This window comes from Chiloscyllium plagiosum, unplaced genomic scaffold (genome assembly GCF_037043375.1).
Source record: "Chiloscyllium plagiosum isolate Xiang-an unplaced genomic scaffold, Cpla_swu_hap1 HiC_scaffold_12, whole genome shotgun sequence".
NCBI lineage: Eukaryota > Metazoa > Chordata > Chondrichthyes > Orectolobiformes > Hemiscylliidae > Chiloscyllium > Chiloscyllium plagiosum.
In genome coordinates this window covers 106,017,609-106,035,142 of record NW_028270150.1, presented here as the reverse complement: position 1 = coordinate 106,035,142, position 17,534 = coordinate 106,017,609, and the positions used below count along the sequence as shown (strand labels likewise).

Here is a 17,534-nt window from a genome sequence, read left to right as displayed (position 1 = left end):
CACTGATCCTTATGGCACTCCACTGTTCACAGGCCTCCAGTCTGAAGAGCAACCCTTCATCTTCTACTTTCGAGCCAGTTCTGCATCCACATGGCTAGTTCTCCCTGTATTCCGTGAGATCTAACCTTGCTAACTAGTCTCCCATGGGGAACCCTGTCAAACGCCTTACTGAAGGTCATATAATTCACATTCGTCATTCTACCCTCATCAATCCTCTTTGTTACTTCTTCAAAAAACCCGATCAAGTTTGTGAGGCATGATTTCCCACTCACAAAGCCATTTGACTATCCCTAATCAGTCCTTGCCTTTCCAAATACATGTACATCCTGTCCCTCAGGATTCCCTCCAACAAACTACCCACAACGGAGGTCAGGCTCACTCGTCTATTGCTCCCTGGCTTTTTCTTACCACCTTTCTTAAACAGTGGCACCATGTCACCCAACCTCCAGTATTCCGGTACCTCACCTGTGATTATCGATGATACAAACATCTCAGCATGGGGCCTATCAATCACTTCCCTAGCTTCCCACAGAGTTCTAAGGTAAACCTGATCAGGTCCTGGGGATTCATCCACCTTTATTCGTTTCAAGACATCCAGCTTCCTCCTCTGTAATATTGACATTTTGCAAGGTGTCACCATCTAATTCCCAACAGTTATATCTTCCATATCCTTTTCCACAGTAAATACTGATGCAAGGTACACATTTAGTATCTCCCCCGTTTTCTGCGGTTCCACACATAAGCTGCCTTTCTGATCTCTGAGGGGCCCTATTATCTTCCTTGTTACCCTTTTGTCCTCAATGTATTTATAAAAACCCTTTGGATTCTCCTTAACCCTGTTTGCCAAAGCTATCTCATATCATTGAAATATATTGATATCATGTGTTGCATGATCTCAGAACAACCCAAAGCATTAAATCCAATTAAGTACCGTCCGAAATCAACGTCGGAAAGATCACAGTCAACCTTATGCATGGAAAGCTCCCTGTGTGATGGTGACCAGCTGACCTAATGATGGGCGGCACGGTGGCCCAGTGGTTAGCACTGCTGCCTCACAGCGCCAGAGACCCGGGTTCAATTCCCGCCTCAGGCGACTGACTGTGTGGAGTTTGCACATTCTCCCTGTGTCTGCATGGGTTTCCTCCGGGTGCGCCGGTTTCCTCCCACAGTCCAAAGACGTGCAGGTCAGGTGAATTGGCCATACTAAATTGCCCATAGTGTTAGGTAAGGGGTAAATGTAGGGGTATGGGTGGGTTGCGCTTCGGCGGGTCGGTGTGGACTTGTTGGGCCGAAGGGCCTGTTTCCACACTAATATAATCTAATCTAATCTAATCTAATCTTCTAGTTACATTGGTCAAGAGGTTGACACCTTGGACAATTCCTCTGCTCTTCTTCTAAGTTGTGCTATGGGGGTGCTTTATGGATCGTTAAGGTCTTGGTTTAATACCGCATCTGAAAAAAGTAGCACTTCCAACAATACAGCATCGGTATCACATCGGAAATATAAGCCAAGATTTGTTGCTCAAGTCCCCCCTGTGAGAATAAGGTTTAGAAAGTGCATCACAGGCAGAGATAACAACATCGTTATTATTATGTGTAAAGTTAATAAAGCCAAGTTATCAGTTGTCTCAGGCACCAGCAAGAAGGTGCTGCAGTTATAAGGAACATCAACTTATCATGATAGCATGTGTGCTCAGAGAAAGTTGTGAATCCATGTCAACACTTGCCAACAGGTGTTCAGCTTAACAAGCTTCTTAGCAATTTCATTACCTTAATAATAGCTTGAAATATCTTGATGGCAGCTAGTAGTAAAATTTCCCATTTATGAATTAAGAGATTGAGAATGTTACAAGAATGTTACATGCTTTGAAGCCAAATCAACAAATGTATAACAATTTGTGTAATGTACTGGAACAGTACTCAATCATGGTTGTTTCCTGAAATCTTTGCCATGTTTTCTCTGGTGGGATAGTGGCATGTAGTTAATTATCTTATTTGATTAACTACCTCCTAAGCAGGTCATTCCTTTGATAAAAATTTACAAACTACGCTCTTCAGATAATGCAAATAAAAGAATTTCTCTATGACCTTTTACATCCTCGGGACACTCTCGGACCCTAAATCATGTGCCAGCTAATTCATTTGAAGTGTAGCCACTGATGTGATGTAGCCAAACAAAACAAACAGTCTTTAAGCACAACAGGATCCCACAAACACCACCATGTGACACCAATGGATTTTTTTTTAATTGTAAAGGAATGGGAGTTGAGGGCTAAAAAGTGGCAAGCATGTCATGACTCCTCAGTTGTGTTATTTTGCACAGTGTCACAGGACAGGATCAGTAAGGATGAGGGACAAAGGGCAGATGGACAGTGAAGAGGGTTACCTCAGATTACAACAGGATCTGGACCAGATGGGCCATTGGGCTGAGAAGTGGCAGATGGAGTTTAATTCAGACTTGTACACTTAAAGGTAAGGTTGTAAGGGAGTGTTGCTGAACAGAGACCTTGGAGTGCAGGTTCATAGCTCCTTGAAAGTAGAGTCGCAGGTAGATAGGATAGTGAAGAAGGCGTCTGGTATGCTTTCCTTTATTGGTCAGAGTATTGAGTACAGGAGCTGGGAGGTCATGTTGCAGTTGTACAGGACATTGGTTAGGCCACAGTGGAATATTGCGTGCAATTCTGGTCTCCTTCCTATCGGTAAGATGTTGTGAAACTTGAAAGGGTTCAGAAATGATTTACAAGGATGTTGCCAGGGTTGGAGGATTTGAGCTATAGGGAGAGGCTGAACAGGCTGGGGCTGTTTTCCCTGGAGCGTCAGAGGCTGAGGGGTGGACCTTATAGAGGTTTACAAAATTATGAAGGGCATGGATAGGATAAATAGACAAAGTCTTTTCCCTGGGGTGGGGGGAGAACTAGAGGTTTAGGGTGAGAGGGAAAAGATATAAGAGAGACCTAAGGGGCAACTTTTTCACGCAGAAGGTGGTACGTGTATGGAATGAGCTGCCAGAGGAAGTGGTGGAGGCTGGTACAATTGCAACATTTAAGAGGCATTTGGACGGGTATACGAATAGGAAGGGTTTGGAGGGATATAGGCCAGGTGCTGGCAGGTGGGACTAGATTGGGTTGGGATATCAGGTATGGACAGGTTGGACCGAAGGGTCTGTTTCCATGCTGTACATCTCTATGACTCTATAATAACATATGTGAAGCTTTGAACAAGTTGGACTTTACATAGGACAGAACCAAGGAAACAATTAAACAGATTGGAGAGAAAAATTATCAAATCCAAAATAATTTATTAAGGCTTCAATGGTACTAAGGTAGACAAATTGTTGCAGAGATAGAACAAGTAATGACAGATGGAGTATAAAACTCAGACGAGGCTGAAACAGGACAGGGAGGGGATTAGAGAGATCAAATTCAAGCCAAGAAAGCAGACAGTGAGGAACGACAAGAGATTTTAATCAATTCATCTAACATTTCCATGCAAAGACTTCCAGTTAACAATTATGGTTTAGTGAGATACAGCAGTTCTGAAGAGTCTGTAATGCACTTTTCTGAAAAAAATACACAATAATAGTCAACCACCAAGTTCTCTCTGCTGCTGAAAGCTCTATTAAGTTTTGCACCATATTGTACATGTGCCTTTATGTAATATACCTGAAGAACATCGCAGATATTAGTTATGCTTCTGGGATTCAGAAATAGAGCAGTAGAGAAGCACAAATGTGTAAAAGGGGATGGAAGTCATTTAAAACTTCTGTCAAACCTCAACGAGAAACCAAGCTCTTAAAACAAAGGATAACTTATGACAGAAGAGGGAGACAGTGGCACAATGTCGAACAAAGGATAAACTGGAGAATGTGCTTATTAAAAGAAAGGATATATTTGAGGGATCATGGCTGCCTTAATGATCACATCTAGGCAAATGTCGAGGAAAAAAACCATATTGTGGCTTTAATCCAGAAAAACTATTTAAGACATACACACACACACTTACATCAATGCAAGCAGTGTTAACAATACATTTCAGTTTTGGCAAGAGACATGCAATTGCAAAGTACACATGATGTATGACAAACACAAACTGAAGGAAATTTTAAAAGTCCAAACTTTGCAATCTAAGCCGTACTTCCCAGTTAAGATTGGTACAAGGAAAGTAATTCCTTCTGGCACAACATAACATGCTCATGCAAGTACGCTTCTTAATTCATACCTCCTGCAGCAGATCAGCTTGTTCAATTGCTTTCAGGACATTCTTCTTTGAAGTCTCCTGCACCTCCCCTCCTAACAAGAACTCATCCAGGATAAAATAAGCCTTCTCAAAATTGAAGATAATGTCAAGTTCGCAGACCTTCAAGAGAGGGGTTAAGAAAAACACGGTCATTACACTTGGTTTAGATCTTTAAAAATATCCACGGGGCAATACTTTATAACTTGAATAACTACAAGCTTCTCAGACATGTATCTGCAGATTAGAATTTTATTTGGCACATTATGCACGATTTCAACCAACAGAAGTGAGCAGTTTCATGTCATTTGACTTCACAAACAGATGCTAAGTTTAGCAAGCGGAACTTGTATGTACAATGGATCACCATACTGACAGCTGGTGCAATAAAATATACCATGTCAAGGAATTTCACAAGTTTAGAAATATGTGTAGCATTAAGTAATTGTACAAGATGCTACACTGATAGGTTCCGGTCAACATTAGATACAGGAACAAGATACCACAGGTGTTATAGGTTGCATTTGATCCATCTCCCTTTTACCATTCCCAATACCATGCAATTTCAGATTCAATTACTGCAATAATTCGCATCTGTTCCAAATTAAAAGTTGAGTGTCAAATGGCAAGAATAATTGTAGTTTTTCATGTCATCTTGTAAAAAGTAAAAGGGTTTAAATTTTACAGAATTTTGGTTTATGACTTTTTTCCCCCCCCAAATAGTTGTATCATGTGCTCAAGATCACACAAAGGGACATAAGGATCAGATGCACAAGTAGGCCATCAGATGATTTCATCCTGATCTACAACTCAACAAGATCAGGGCTAAAATAAGATCAGCCTTAACTCTACCTACCTGCCCAAAATCTTCAACTCCCTCCTATATCAAAAGTCTGACTTGAATATAGTTCAATGACCCAGCCATGACTTTTCAAAAAAATACACATCGGATAAGGATGTTGCTGGCGCTGCCCAACAAAGCAGTTAAGAATCAACCACATTACTGTGGGTCTGAAGTCACGTACAGGCCAGACCGGGTAAGATTGGCAGTTTCCCTCTCTAAAGGACATGAGTGAATCAGATGTGCTTTTCTGATAATCGACAATGGATTCATGGGCAGCATTTGGCTCTTAATTCCAGATTTTCTTTTAAGTGAATTTAAATTTCACCATCAGTAATTGAATCCAGGTCCCCAGAACATTACCTGAGTTAACAAATTTTAGTAGATTAATTGTCCAGTGATACCATCACTAGACCATTGTCCCCCTGAGCATGACTGCTCCACATGGAAGAGAATTGGAGAGACCAATGACTAACAGAGGATATCGTTAAATGGAAAACCCCTTAGTTTGAAAACTGCTCCCCAGAGTTCTAAATTTCCCCCAAAAGGAGAACACAATCTCTCAATACTATCCTGCAAAACTTCCACAGAATTGAGTAAAATCACCTTTCATTCGTCTAAACTTGGAGTATCGGACCAACCAGCACATAAGACAAACCTCTTCATCCCGGGAATCGGATGAGTGAACCTTCTGTGACCTGCTTCTAATAAAAATATATCCCATCTTTGCTTAAAGAAGTTAAGTTTACTATTCCAAAGATAGATTAATGAATGTACATAATTCAGGTGGTCAGGTCAAAACACGTGTATAAATGCTCGAAATCATCCAGTTAGAAGTTCTGAATGTTACCAAAAGAGATGTGAAAATTAAACCAGTCAGGTTTTCATCTCCTAGCTACCATTGCCGACTTCTCGTAGAATGTGCACGTGCAATCATTAGATCACACGTTAATGGAGATTGACTGGACTGTCAGCATTGTGGACTCAGGCCCCAATGTGAGATAACATTAGCAAAGAGCAAGAATGACCAAATGACAAGGAACAGCTTTCATTGAGAATATAACAGAAGATGGTTTTCTGCCTGTATCTACTCAGAAGGATTTTGTTTTGGGAGTTCATAAATCAGCAAACTAAAAGAAAAAAAAACTCGCCAAATTAAACAAAACAACAACAAGATTCAACCTGCAAGAAATAAATTAACATAATTAAAATGGGCTGTTCATTAGTCCATCCCAATTTGGATGGAGTTTGGTTTCTGCTCTAAAACTTTCTCTAAACCTTTTTGCATATTTGGCAGATAATACAAATATAAACTGCATTTTAAAAAACATACTTGCAAGGGAATAATCATTCAATTAAGTATGAAATGCAAAATACATGAACTCAATAATGTAGCTTTGAATCACACTTCCAATTTTAAGGTCAGCCCTTTTGCCAAATGCAAGAATTGGTATTATTTGTGCAACGAATTAAAGTTTCTTTTTAAACTCACACTTCCAAAATACTTGTCTAGGAGTTCAACATAACGATGAATAATCTCAAGGGTTATGAGTTCATTGTCCTGGTCTTCAATAGCACAGCAGAAATAAAGACTTGCATACCTGCACAAACATAATGTTTCAGTGACACAAGTTATTAAAACCATTGAAATCTACCTAAAATATATTGTTCAGAGGACTAAAACAGCTTTAAAGAAAAAAATACAAATTTACACTCCTAAACGATAACCTCAAGATAAATGTTGAGTGTTGCTGAATTGAAGTGGTGCATGCATCAGATATTAATATGGATTTTTAGATACTGAAATTAAATCACACTAATGAACAAATTAACACTAAACTCATGACTATTGGTAGGTGAAAGTGAGGACTGCAGATGCTGGACAGAGTCAAAATGTGTGATACTGGAAAAGCACAGCAGGTCAGGCAACATCTGAGGAGTCAATGTTTCGGGCATAAGCTGATGAAGGGCTTATGCCCGAAACTTTGACTCCTCTACTTCTCGGAGGCTGCCTGACCTGCTATGCTTTTCCAGCGCCATGCATTTCAACTCATAACTATTGTTGCTGATTCACCAACTACATAAAAACAAAATCACAGTTACATAACACATTTACTAAGCATTTTTGGAATATCTCAAAAGCTTTATAAAAGCAGCATTTTTTGTGCAACAGTTGCCCATGTATTGTTTTGCTGCAAGTAAAGACAACTCCTCTATCAAGCAGCTTTGGTTTAGGTGTACTATAACACCATCCAAAATATAGAGCTACAAATTACCCAGAAATTACACAGCAATGTCAGGGCTGAAAGAATATACAATGAAACCTGCTGTAACGGTAAAATAAAAGTGATCTTATGAAGGCATATTATATTCTTGCTAAAAGCTGGATGAAGCACAGAATGAAAAATACAAGCTTAAAACTAATAAAGATTCGTCAATACAATTTTCAAGCCATCCTTCATCTTTTGTACATTTTATTCATTTAATTTTGTACACTATATCTTAAGAAATTGGCCATCACTGCTTCAGGGCAAGGTAACAAGGAGCAGAATGAACATCAGGTGTCCTGCAACAATTTATTAAAAAAAGACAAAATGAACACATCTTCAGTTATGACTGCAGATTAAAAAAGTACTGACATACAATGACTCAGTTCACAAGTGGCTAAAATATTCTTTTGATATTATTAGATCATTGATAGTGATCAGAGTGACATCAAAATGCAAGTAAATCTCACTTCCTGCAAACAAATATAGCTGCTATTCACTCTCCACACGAACAAATGGAGACACTATAGAATAAGCAACACACATTCAAGTTATTTGGCCCAGCCAGTCCACGTCATTGTTTATTCTCCACTGATGTCCCCTCTCAAACTACCATATCTAACTTTACTAGCAAAAAACCTCTCTCTCTCGCAGACATACACAAACACTCATTAAATACATTGATTGGAGATTCCATACAGTGTGGAAACAGGCCCTTCTGCCCAACAAGTTCACACCGACCCTCTGAAGAGTAACCCACTTGGACTTATTTCCCTATATTTACCCCTGACTAATGCACCTAACACTATGGGCAATTTAGCATGGCCAATTCACTTGACTTGCACATCTTTTGGATTTTGGGAGGAAACCGGAGCACCCGGAGGAAACCCATGCAGACACAGGGAGAATGTGCAAACTCCACTCAGACAGTCACCCAAGGTGGGAATCAAACCCAGGTCGCTGGCACTGTGAGGCAGCAGTGCTAACCACCGAGCCACCGCACGGCCCCAAATACTATTAATTTCAAAAAATTTCTTTGGTAGTAATATGCACATTCTTATTACCCTTGGACAAAGATTCTTCTCCGTATCTTGTTCCATTGTTTTATTATCTTATATATGTGACATATAGATTGAGTCTCACCCACAAATGAAAATTCATTGTCTAATCTATTAAAAATCTTTATGATTCTCATGATCTGTATTAAACCATCTGCAAACTTCTGGCTTTGAAATTGACAAGAGGAAAGCGTCAAGGAAAGCAAACCATCAATTCACTCCCTTCTGCTGACAACCCTCTCCCTACACACTCACCCAGCAACACTCCCCTCCGTCCCCCACACCATTATGCTGACATATAGGAATACAAGTGAAATTAAGCAAGTTCAACAAAGGAATACTTTGCACTGAGGAAGTGATGCAGTATCTCATTAAAAGTATGGTAAAGTCACTGTATCAGACCATAGGATTGCTCTTTTATTAGAAAGACAATTGGTGGTGATTAAACCAGAGAGTTATGGACCTATTCCAGTACTTTCAGATAAGGGATTATATACAGAGGAAGACCACGCTCCTGGCCCAGCCTTACAAGTCAGATGTGAAGAAGAGTGCTCTGGTGCACGGACACTCTTTCAATTAGTAGTTTGCATCATTTACAGAAAGGATGGACCTTAGGAGATGTGGAGAGACTCTGTAGGACTTGGAATCGGGATATTTATTAGAAACATGAGAAGATATGTGGGAAAATGTAAAGAAAATCTCAATATGTAACAAGGCGCAGGCTATGCAATTGAAGATTTTACACAGGGCTCATATGGCACCAGAGAGGCTAGCTAAGTTCAACAGAGGAGCGTCTCAAATGTAAAGTAAGTATAGGCACTCTTACACGCTGCTTTTGGTCATGTTGCAAGATCTGGAGAGCCACAGTAAGGTAGCCAAAGGAAATCCTGGGAATTGAAGTTGAAGTGGACCCAGTATTTCTTCTTCTGGGGTTGCCAAATTTGCCCTCTCTGGGGGAACATGAGATGAGACTGTGTAACATTCTAACCCACTGTGCGAGGAAGAACATTTTAATGAACTGAATGTTGGAAAAACTCCAGGCCTTATGGGGTGGCACAGGCTAATGATGGAGCATCTCCCCAAGACCACCTTACAAGTATGGTGCACCACAAAACGGAGCAGTTTTATAAGACGTGGCGACCCATTCTAAATTATATTGATGTAGGCATATCAGCAATATTAATTAGGGCCATGATAGAGCCGTGTGAATCAGTTTGGCTGCCTGTGGGGCCTGGGGAGGGGAAAGTTGGGGGGAGAAACAAATACGGGTACAATGACTGGTGCTCCCTGGGGTGGAAGCTTCAGTGGAGGTGTGGTGAATGAAATATAACAAAGTAATGTGATATAATTCAGTTTAAGTTAATTTGAATTCAGTTTAATTTAATTTTTATTTGATTGCAGTTTAGTTTAAGTTAAGTAGATACACTTGTTCTGGTAGAATAGTATGCAGTTTATTATTAATAGTATTGTGATATGATATCGTTGTACTACCTCTATCTTTCTGTATTTTGGTACTTTTTTTAATATATAGTTGCTTTGTAAAAGATTTGAAATTTTTTTTAATAAAAATATTTATAAAAAAACCAGAGGGTCATCATGCCTCAGGTGAGTTTGTATGTTCATAGGTTCATAAGACATAGGAGCAGAATTAGGCCATTCAGCCCATCAAGTCTGTTCCACCATTCGATCATGGCTGATATGCACCTTACCATTTTCCTGCTCTCTCCCCATAACTCTTCAACCCAGTACCAATAAAAATCTGTCTGATTCCTCCTTAAATATTCTCATTGCCCCAGCACTTAAGGGGAGCAAATTCTACAGATTCACAATCCTTTGGGAGAAATGAGTTTCCCCTCAACTGTTTTAAATGTGCTACCCCTTATCCTAAGACTATGACCTCTCGTCCTAGAATGCCCCACAAAAGGAAGCATCCGCTCCACATTTATTTTATCCATACCTTTTATCATCTTGAATACCTCAATTTGATCTCCTATCATTCTTCTAAATTCCAGAGTGTATAAGCCTAAATTGTTCAATCTCTTTTCATATAGTAAACCCCTCAACTCTGGGATCAATCTCGTGAAGCTCCTCTGAACTGCCTCCAATGCAACTACATCATTCCTCAAATAAGGGGACCAAAACTGTGCAACAGACTCCAGGTGCAGTTTCACCAATGCCTTGTATAGTTGCAACAATATTTCCTTACCTTTATAATCTATTCCTTTAGCTATAAAAGCCAATATTCCATTCACTTTCTTTATTATCTGTGAGCTAGTTTTCTGCGAGTCATGAACAAGGACAACCAGATCCCTCTGCACCAGAGCACCTCGAAGTCTCTCCCTATTAGGCAATAGGTCACCTTCACATTTTTCAGACAAAATGCATGCCTTTATGCTTATCCACATAAAGCTCCATCTGCCACATTTTGGCCCACTCTCCTAACCTAACCTTATCAGGTTCTTATTTCCTTATTGCAATTTACCAACCCGCCTATTTTTGTGTCCTCTACAAATTTGGCTGTCAAGCCTCTATCCTTGGATCCAAGTTGTTAATGCAGAATGTAAATAGCTGGGGTCCAACGACCTAACCCTGTGGCATACCACTGGTTACGTTGTGCCATTCAGAAAATAAAACATTTATCTGGATTCTCTGTCTTCTGTCCACCACCCATCCAAGCTAATAAATTACCCTAATCCCATATGATCCAACCTTGTGAATTACTCTTTTCTGCAGCATCTTATCATACGTCTTCCAGAAGTCCAGATATATTACATTGACGGAAACCCTATTATCCACTTTGTTTGTTACATCTTCAAAGAATTCTCGCAAATTAGTCAAATATGATTTGCCCTTCATAAAACCTTGCGGACTCTGACGGATATCATTCTGACTTTCCAACTGTCCTGATGTTGCTTCCTTGATAATTGAATCTAACACTTTCCCAACAACAGATGTTAATCAAACTGGTCTGTAATTTCCTACATATTGTCTCACTCCCTTTTTGATTAAGTGGGGTTACATTAGCATTTTTCCAATCCACTCGAACCTCTTCCATGTCCCGTGAGGGGAGAGGCTCAGAAGAAGAATCCTTCACACAAACTTCTGTCAGTCCAAGATCCACACTGTTGGTGTCTCTCTGTATCACAAACCAACCCCCAGCAACTCATTAATTTGATAATGGACTATGCAATCCAGAGCTAAAGGTTAATGCCTGAATGCCAACCTTTTATATACAATCTTCAGGTCTCTCCACTCCAGAAAGCTGCACATCTTAGGTTTGCGAGCCAGGACAGTCTGGACAAGCTCTCTTGTAATTTTTTTCTTCTCTTTGTCTGAGAGGGGGACATACCATTTTTGCAATCGAAGTTTCCCCTGACGACTAAAAAGCAGCATAAACTGCATCTGTTAGAAGAAAGGTGAAGCGTTAGCAGATAGCATTGCTTTGATTTTTTTCCACTATATCATTAGTAATATTGAGTGCATAGAAGGGAAACAAATCAGTCAGGCCAATAAGTCTCATGTTTTGACCCATGTGAACCTCTTTCTACTTTACATCCTTAGATTCCTTGCTCTCTTAGGTTTACATGGCTTACTCTTACAAGGCATCTATCCCATTTGCTATAGCAGCTCTACATTTTTATATTTAGCGATTTTTGAGAAGATTTGGCTATTTGTAGCTCAGGTTGATGCTAAGTATGTAAGTTAGCTGAGCTGGAAGATTTGTTTTCAGATATTTCATCACCATACGAAGTAACATCATCAGCGAGAGTCTCTGGTGAAGTGCTGGTGGTATGTCCACCTCTCTAGATATTGGTTTCTTAAAGTGGGTAATGTCATTTCTGGTTCATTTTTTTCAAGAGAAGATAGATAGGGTCTAAATCGATGTACTTACTGATGGAGTTCTAGTTAGAATGCCATGCCTCTAAGCAACATGATGGCAACTCGTACCTTTTGGTGTGGTGGGGTAAATACTAGCCAGTACTCACCTGATCTTCAAAATAGTGGCACGGGATCTTTAATGCATACCCAAGAGGTCAAATGGAACTTGTGGTCTTCTGATTCAGAACCAGCGGATTGTCACTCAGCTCTGGCTGACACTGGAGCTTAACAAATCTAAATTTTTGTGCAATGATCCAGTTTATGCACTTGCTGCTACAAAAAAATTAACCATTTGCAACTAGCTGGCCTGCTGCACGTTCAGACTAATGACTAAGATTTTCTTGTGACACAGTGTCCCTATCCACAGGCAAGACGTTCCGGCTCATGTTCCACCTGTCATGGAGGTCTGAGAAGGTTACTTAAAACTAATTTTAGAATGTACCTACTGGAGAAGGTACAAAACTTGACCTACTCTTGGGAAATAAGGCAGGGCAGGTGACTGCGGTGTCAGTGGGGGAGCACTTTGGTGCCAGCAATCATAATTCTATTAGATTTAAAATAGTGATGGAAAAGGATAGACCAGATCCAAAAGTTGAGGTTCTAAATTGAAGGCCAATTTTGACGGTATTAGGCAGGAGCTTTCAAAAGCTGACTAGGGGCAGACGTTTGCAGGTAAAGGGACGGCTGGAAAATGGGAAGCCTTCAGAAATGAGATAACGAGAATCCAGAGAAAGTATATTCCTGTAAGGGTGAAAGGAAAGGCTCTTAGGTATAAGGAATGCTAGATGACTAAAGAAATTGAGGGTTTGGTTAAGAAAAAGAAGGAAGCATATGTAAGGTATGGACAGGATAGAACAAGTGAATCCTTAGAAGAGTATAAAGAAAGTAGGAGTATACTTAAGAGGGAAACCAGGAGGGCAAAAAGGGGACATGAGATAGCTTTGGCAAATAGAATGAAGGAGAATTCAAAGGGTTTTTACAAATAATTAAGGACAAAAGGGTAACTAGGGAGAGAATAGGGCCTCTCAAAAATCAGCAAGGTGGCCTTTGTATGGAGCCGCAGAAAATGGGGGAGATACTAAATGAGTATTTTGCATCAGTATTTACTGTGGGAAAAGACATGCAAGATATAGAATGTAGGGAAATAGATGGTGACATCTTGAAAAATGTCCATATTACAGAGGAGGAAGTGCTGGATGTCTTGAAACGCATAGAGGTGGATAAATCCCCAGGACCTGATCAGGTGTACCCTAGAACACTTTAGGAAGCTAGAGAATTGATTGCTGGGCCTCTTGCTGAGACATTTGTATCATCGATAGTCACAGGTGAGGTGCCGGAAGACTGGAGGATGGCTAACGTGGTGCCACTGTTCAAGAAAAGTGGTTAGGACAAGCCAGGGAACTACAGACCAGTGAGCCTGACGTCAGTGGTGGGCAAGTTGTTGGAGGGAATCCTGAGTAGCCGGATGTACATATATTCGGAAAGGCAAGGACTGATTAGGGATAGTCAACATGGTTTTGTGCATGGTAAATCATGCCTCACGAACTTGATTGAGTTTTTTGAAGTAACAAAGAGGATTGATGAGGGCAAAGCAATAGATGTGATCAGTAAGGTGTTCGACAAGGTTCCCCATGAGAGACTGGTTAGCAAGGTTAGATCTCACAGAATACAGGGAGAACTCGCCATTTGGATACAGAACTGGCTCAAAGGTAGAAGACAGAGGGTGGTGGTGGAGGGTTGTTTTTCAGACCGGAGGCCTGTGAGCAGTGGAGTGCCACAAGGATCGGTGCTGGGTCCACTACTTTTCGTCATTTACATAAATGATTTGGATGAGAGCATAAGTGGTATAGTTAGTAAGTTTGCAGATGACACCAAAATTGGAGGTGTAGTGGACTGCGAAGAAGGTTACCTCAGATTACAACAGAATCTTGATCAGATGGGCCAATGGGCTGAGAAGTGGCAGATGGAGTTTAATTCAGATAAATGAGAGGTCCTGCATTTTTGGAAAGCAAATCTTATCAGGACTTATTCACTTCATGGTAAGGTCCTAGGGAGTGTTGCTGAACAAAGAGACCTTAGAGTGCAGGTTCATAGCTCCTTGAAAGTGGAGTCACAGGTAGATTGGATAGTGAAAAAGGCATTTGGTATGCTTTCATTTATCAGTCAGAGCACTGAGTACAGGAGTTGGGAGATCATGATGCGGCTGTACAGGACATTGGTTAGACCACTGTTGGAATATTGCGTGCAATTCAGGTCTCCTTCCTATCGGAAAGATGTTGTGAAAGTTGAAAGTGTTCAGAAAAGATTTACAGGATGTTGCCAGGGTTGGAGGATTTGGAGGTTGAATAGGCTGGTGCTGTTTTCCCTGGAGCGTCAGAGGCTGAGGGGTGACCTTATAGAGGTTTACAAAATCATGAGGGGCATGGATAGGATAAATAGATAAAGTCTTTTCCGTAGTGTGGGGGAGTCCAGAACTATAGGGCATTGGTTTAGGGTGAGAGGGGAAAGATATAAAAAAAGACCGAAGAGGAAACTTTTTCACGCAGTATGGAATGAGCTGCCAGAGGAAGTGGTGGAGGGTATATGAATAGGAAGGATTTAGAAGGATATGGGCCAAGTGCTAGCAGGTGGGGCTAGATTGGGTTAAGATATCTGGTTAGCATGGATGGGTTGGACTGAAGGGTCTGTTTCCTTGCAGTACATCTTTATGACTTTATAACTGCACTTTCTTATGTGAAATACAAGAACCACTTAATGGCTAGATGAGATCTTATTCCTAGGTTTGAGATCCTGGTTCCAGTCAATTGATCAGGCACACAGGAGATGATGACACATTTCATCACCGAATCCCTTCCACTAAGAGGTTCCCAGGTTATGGCAAATGTCCTTTTTCCAGCATCTCCCTTAATGACGTCCAAAGCCATTAATGCAAATTCAAGATAATTTCTTAATCTTGCCTAACTGAAAAGGAATTCACTTCCTAAAACTGTAAGCTTTAGTTCTGGAATTAAACGCCAAATGATTAATCCATAAAACCAAACTTTTAAAATAAATCAACCCAAACTCTTTAAATAAATCAAAGAAACAGTACTGTAAGCAAGTGCCAATATTTAATTTAACCTAGATCTGGTGACATGCTCAATTTTTAAAAAAATCCTCTGTACTGCTGTTTTGAACGACTTCTGGCTCGATCGGGTCATAGATTTCTACCCATTTAGTGGCAAAACAATTATTATAATCGGCCAACAAAACTTCTGCAAGTCTGGCAGTCGTACGAACTAGTCACAAGCTTCGAGCAAAACAGAAAAGTTGGAAAACAAACTGCTGAGGATGATGAATCAATTTAAATTTATCGACTTTCTGAATTCAGAGCACCTGCCAAGTGTTAATGTCAGTTTTAAAATTTTCAAAACTGAATGCAGAGAGAGAGGAGGAGAGAGGGGGATTGGGCAGGGAATCTCAGAATCCCCATTTGGCCCATCGAGTGTGCTCCCAATCATGTACAGGGCATCCCAACCAGACCTAGACCCTCATTCTAAACCCCTGCAGGCACATGCCTGGACACTGCAAGGCAATACAGAAGGGCCAATCCACCTAACCTGCACATCTTTCGACTGGGATGTGGAGGGGGTTTGCGGGGGGGGGGGGGGGGATGTAGGAGTAGCAGGGGTGATAGGGATGAGTGGGAATACAGCGGGGGGGGGGGGTGGAAGACAGGGATGAGGGGGGAATTAGGGGAACAGGGATGAGGCGGAGTGAGGGGGACAGACTCGGTGGGCATGATGTGGGGTTTGGAGGGAGTGGGGGGCTGGGCAATGATACTCTCTCTCGGTCAGGCCTCGGCTCCCCGGGCTCCAGATGTTTCGCATCCACCTTCCAACAACAGCCTGGGCCCCGAGACCGCAGCATGCCCACAGAGCCCGGGAAACAACACTGCCCTCGCCATGCCGGTTTCCCGGCTCCCCAATTCCCCCCCACCTTGCCGGTTTCCCGGCTTCCCCCCGCCCCTTACCTTGCCTCGCTCCGGCCGTTAACACCCGGCACCCGCTCTCCCCTCGCGCTCCGCCCACTGCATGAGACCCGCCTCAAGCACCGCCTCCTCGCTCGTCATTGGAACGGGGCGGAGGGTTGCGAAAGACTTTGCATAGTAACTGGCTGCGCCGCACGTCAATCAGTACACGTGACACTGATTTTCGTTAGTATTGGGCGTCTTCCACGTCTATCTCCTACCGTCCCTGGTTCCTAACATCGATTGGCTGCGATCGCGAGCAGTGATTGGCTAAGCGGGTGTCCATCAGCCGCTAGTTCTGCCCTAGCAGGAGGGAGCGGTGAGTTCACGTCGTGTGGGCCGTGGAAACCACTTGCAAAAGTCTCAGCTTTCTCAGTCACTTGTCCAATCCCTTAGCAAACGCTCCACTCCCCAAGAAAACCCCTCATTCTTGCTCTGTAAAACTATCCATCACTCGACAAAACGCACACTCCAGGTAAAAACAAGGACTGCAAATGCTGGAAACCAGAGTCTAAAACGCACACTTCCTCAACAAAAACTCCACTTAGCTCAGCAAAACCTCAACTCACTCAGCAAATCCCTTGCTCACTGTGCAAATTCTCCATCCCCACATCAGAAATGTCCACCCTATAATCAAAATGTCACCCCCTCGACAAAATCTTCACTCCAACACAAAAAAATCCACTCCCTCATCAAAAGCTTCAACCACACCAAAATATCCACACCGTCACCAAAATGTCCATATCGTCATCAAAAATTACATCCCTCATCAAATCTCACCCCTTCACCCCTTTGTCAAAATATTCTCTCCCTCGCAATCGACCCCACTCTTTCACCAGAGCGTCCATTCCCTTACCAAAATCTCTTAGAGGCATTGAGATTACAGCAGGAAACAGACCCTTCTGTCCAATTCGCCCATGCTGACCATATATTGTAACCTAATCTAGTCCCATTTGACAGCACTTGGCCCATATCCCTCCAAAAGCTTCCTATTCATACACCCATTCAGGTGCCTTTTAAATGCTGTAATCGTACCAACCTCCACCACTTCCTCTGGGAGTTCATTCCATATCCATGTATTTTGCATTCCATATACGTACCACCCTCTGCGTGAGAAAATTGCCCGTGGGTCCCTTTTAAATTTTTGCCCCTCTCACCCTAAACTTCTGGACTCCCCTACCCCAGGGAAAAGACCTTGTCCATGCCACTCATGATTTTATAAACCTCTATAAGGTTCCCCCTCAGCC

General features: G+C 41.7%; 1 protein-coding gene across 3 annotated transcripts in view; it reads right to left on the bottom strand.

The window, feature by feature from the left end:
- The window catches only part of LOC122551886 (AP-1 complex subunit sigma-2), a 43,296-nt gene extending 26,932 nt beyond the window's left edge, over positions 1–16,364 (bottom strand). For all 3 annotated transcript variants that reach the window (XR_006312227.2, XM_043694457.2, XM_043694458.2), the window contains exons 1-4: positions 16,291–16,364; positions 11,623–11,801; positions 6,567–6,675; positions 4,219–4,356 (exon numbers count right to left, since the gene is read on the bottom strand). Coding sequence is in view for 2 of the 3 variants with exons in the window: in XM_043694457.2 (XP_043550392.1) it covers positions 4,219–4,356; positions 6,567–6,675; positions 11,623–11,801 (426 nt within the window). In the remaining variant the exon portion in view is untranslated. The remainder of the gene's footprint in view (positions 1–4,218; positions 4,357–6,566; positions 6,676–11,622; positions 11,802–16,290) is intronic.
- Between the last annotated feature and the right edge of the window lie 1,170 nt (positions 16,365–17,534).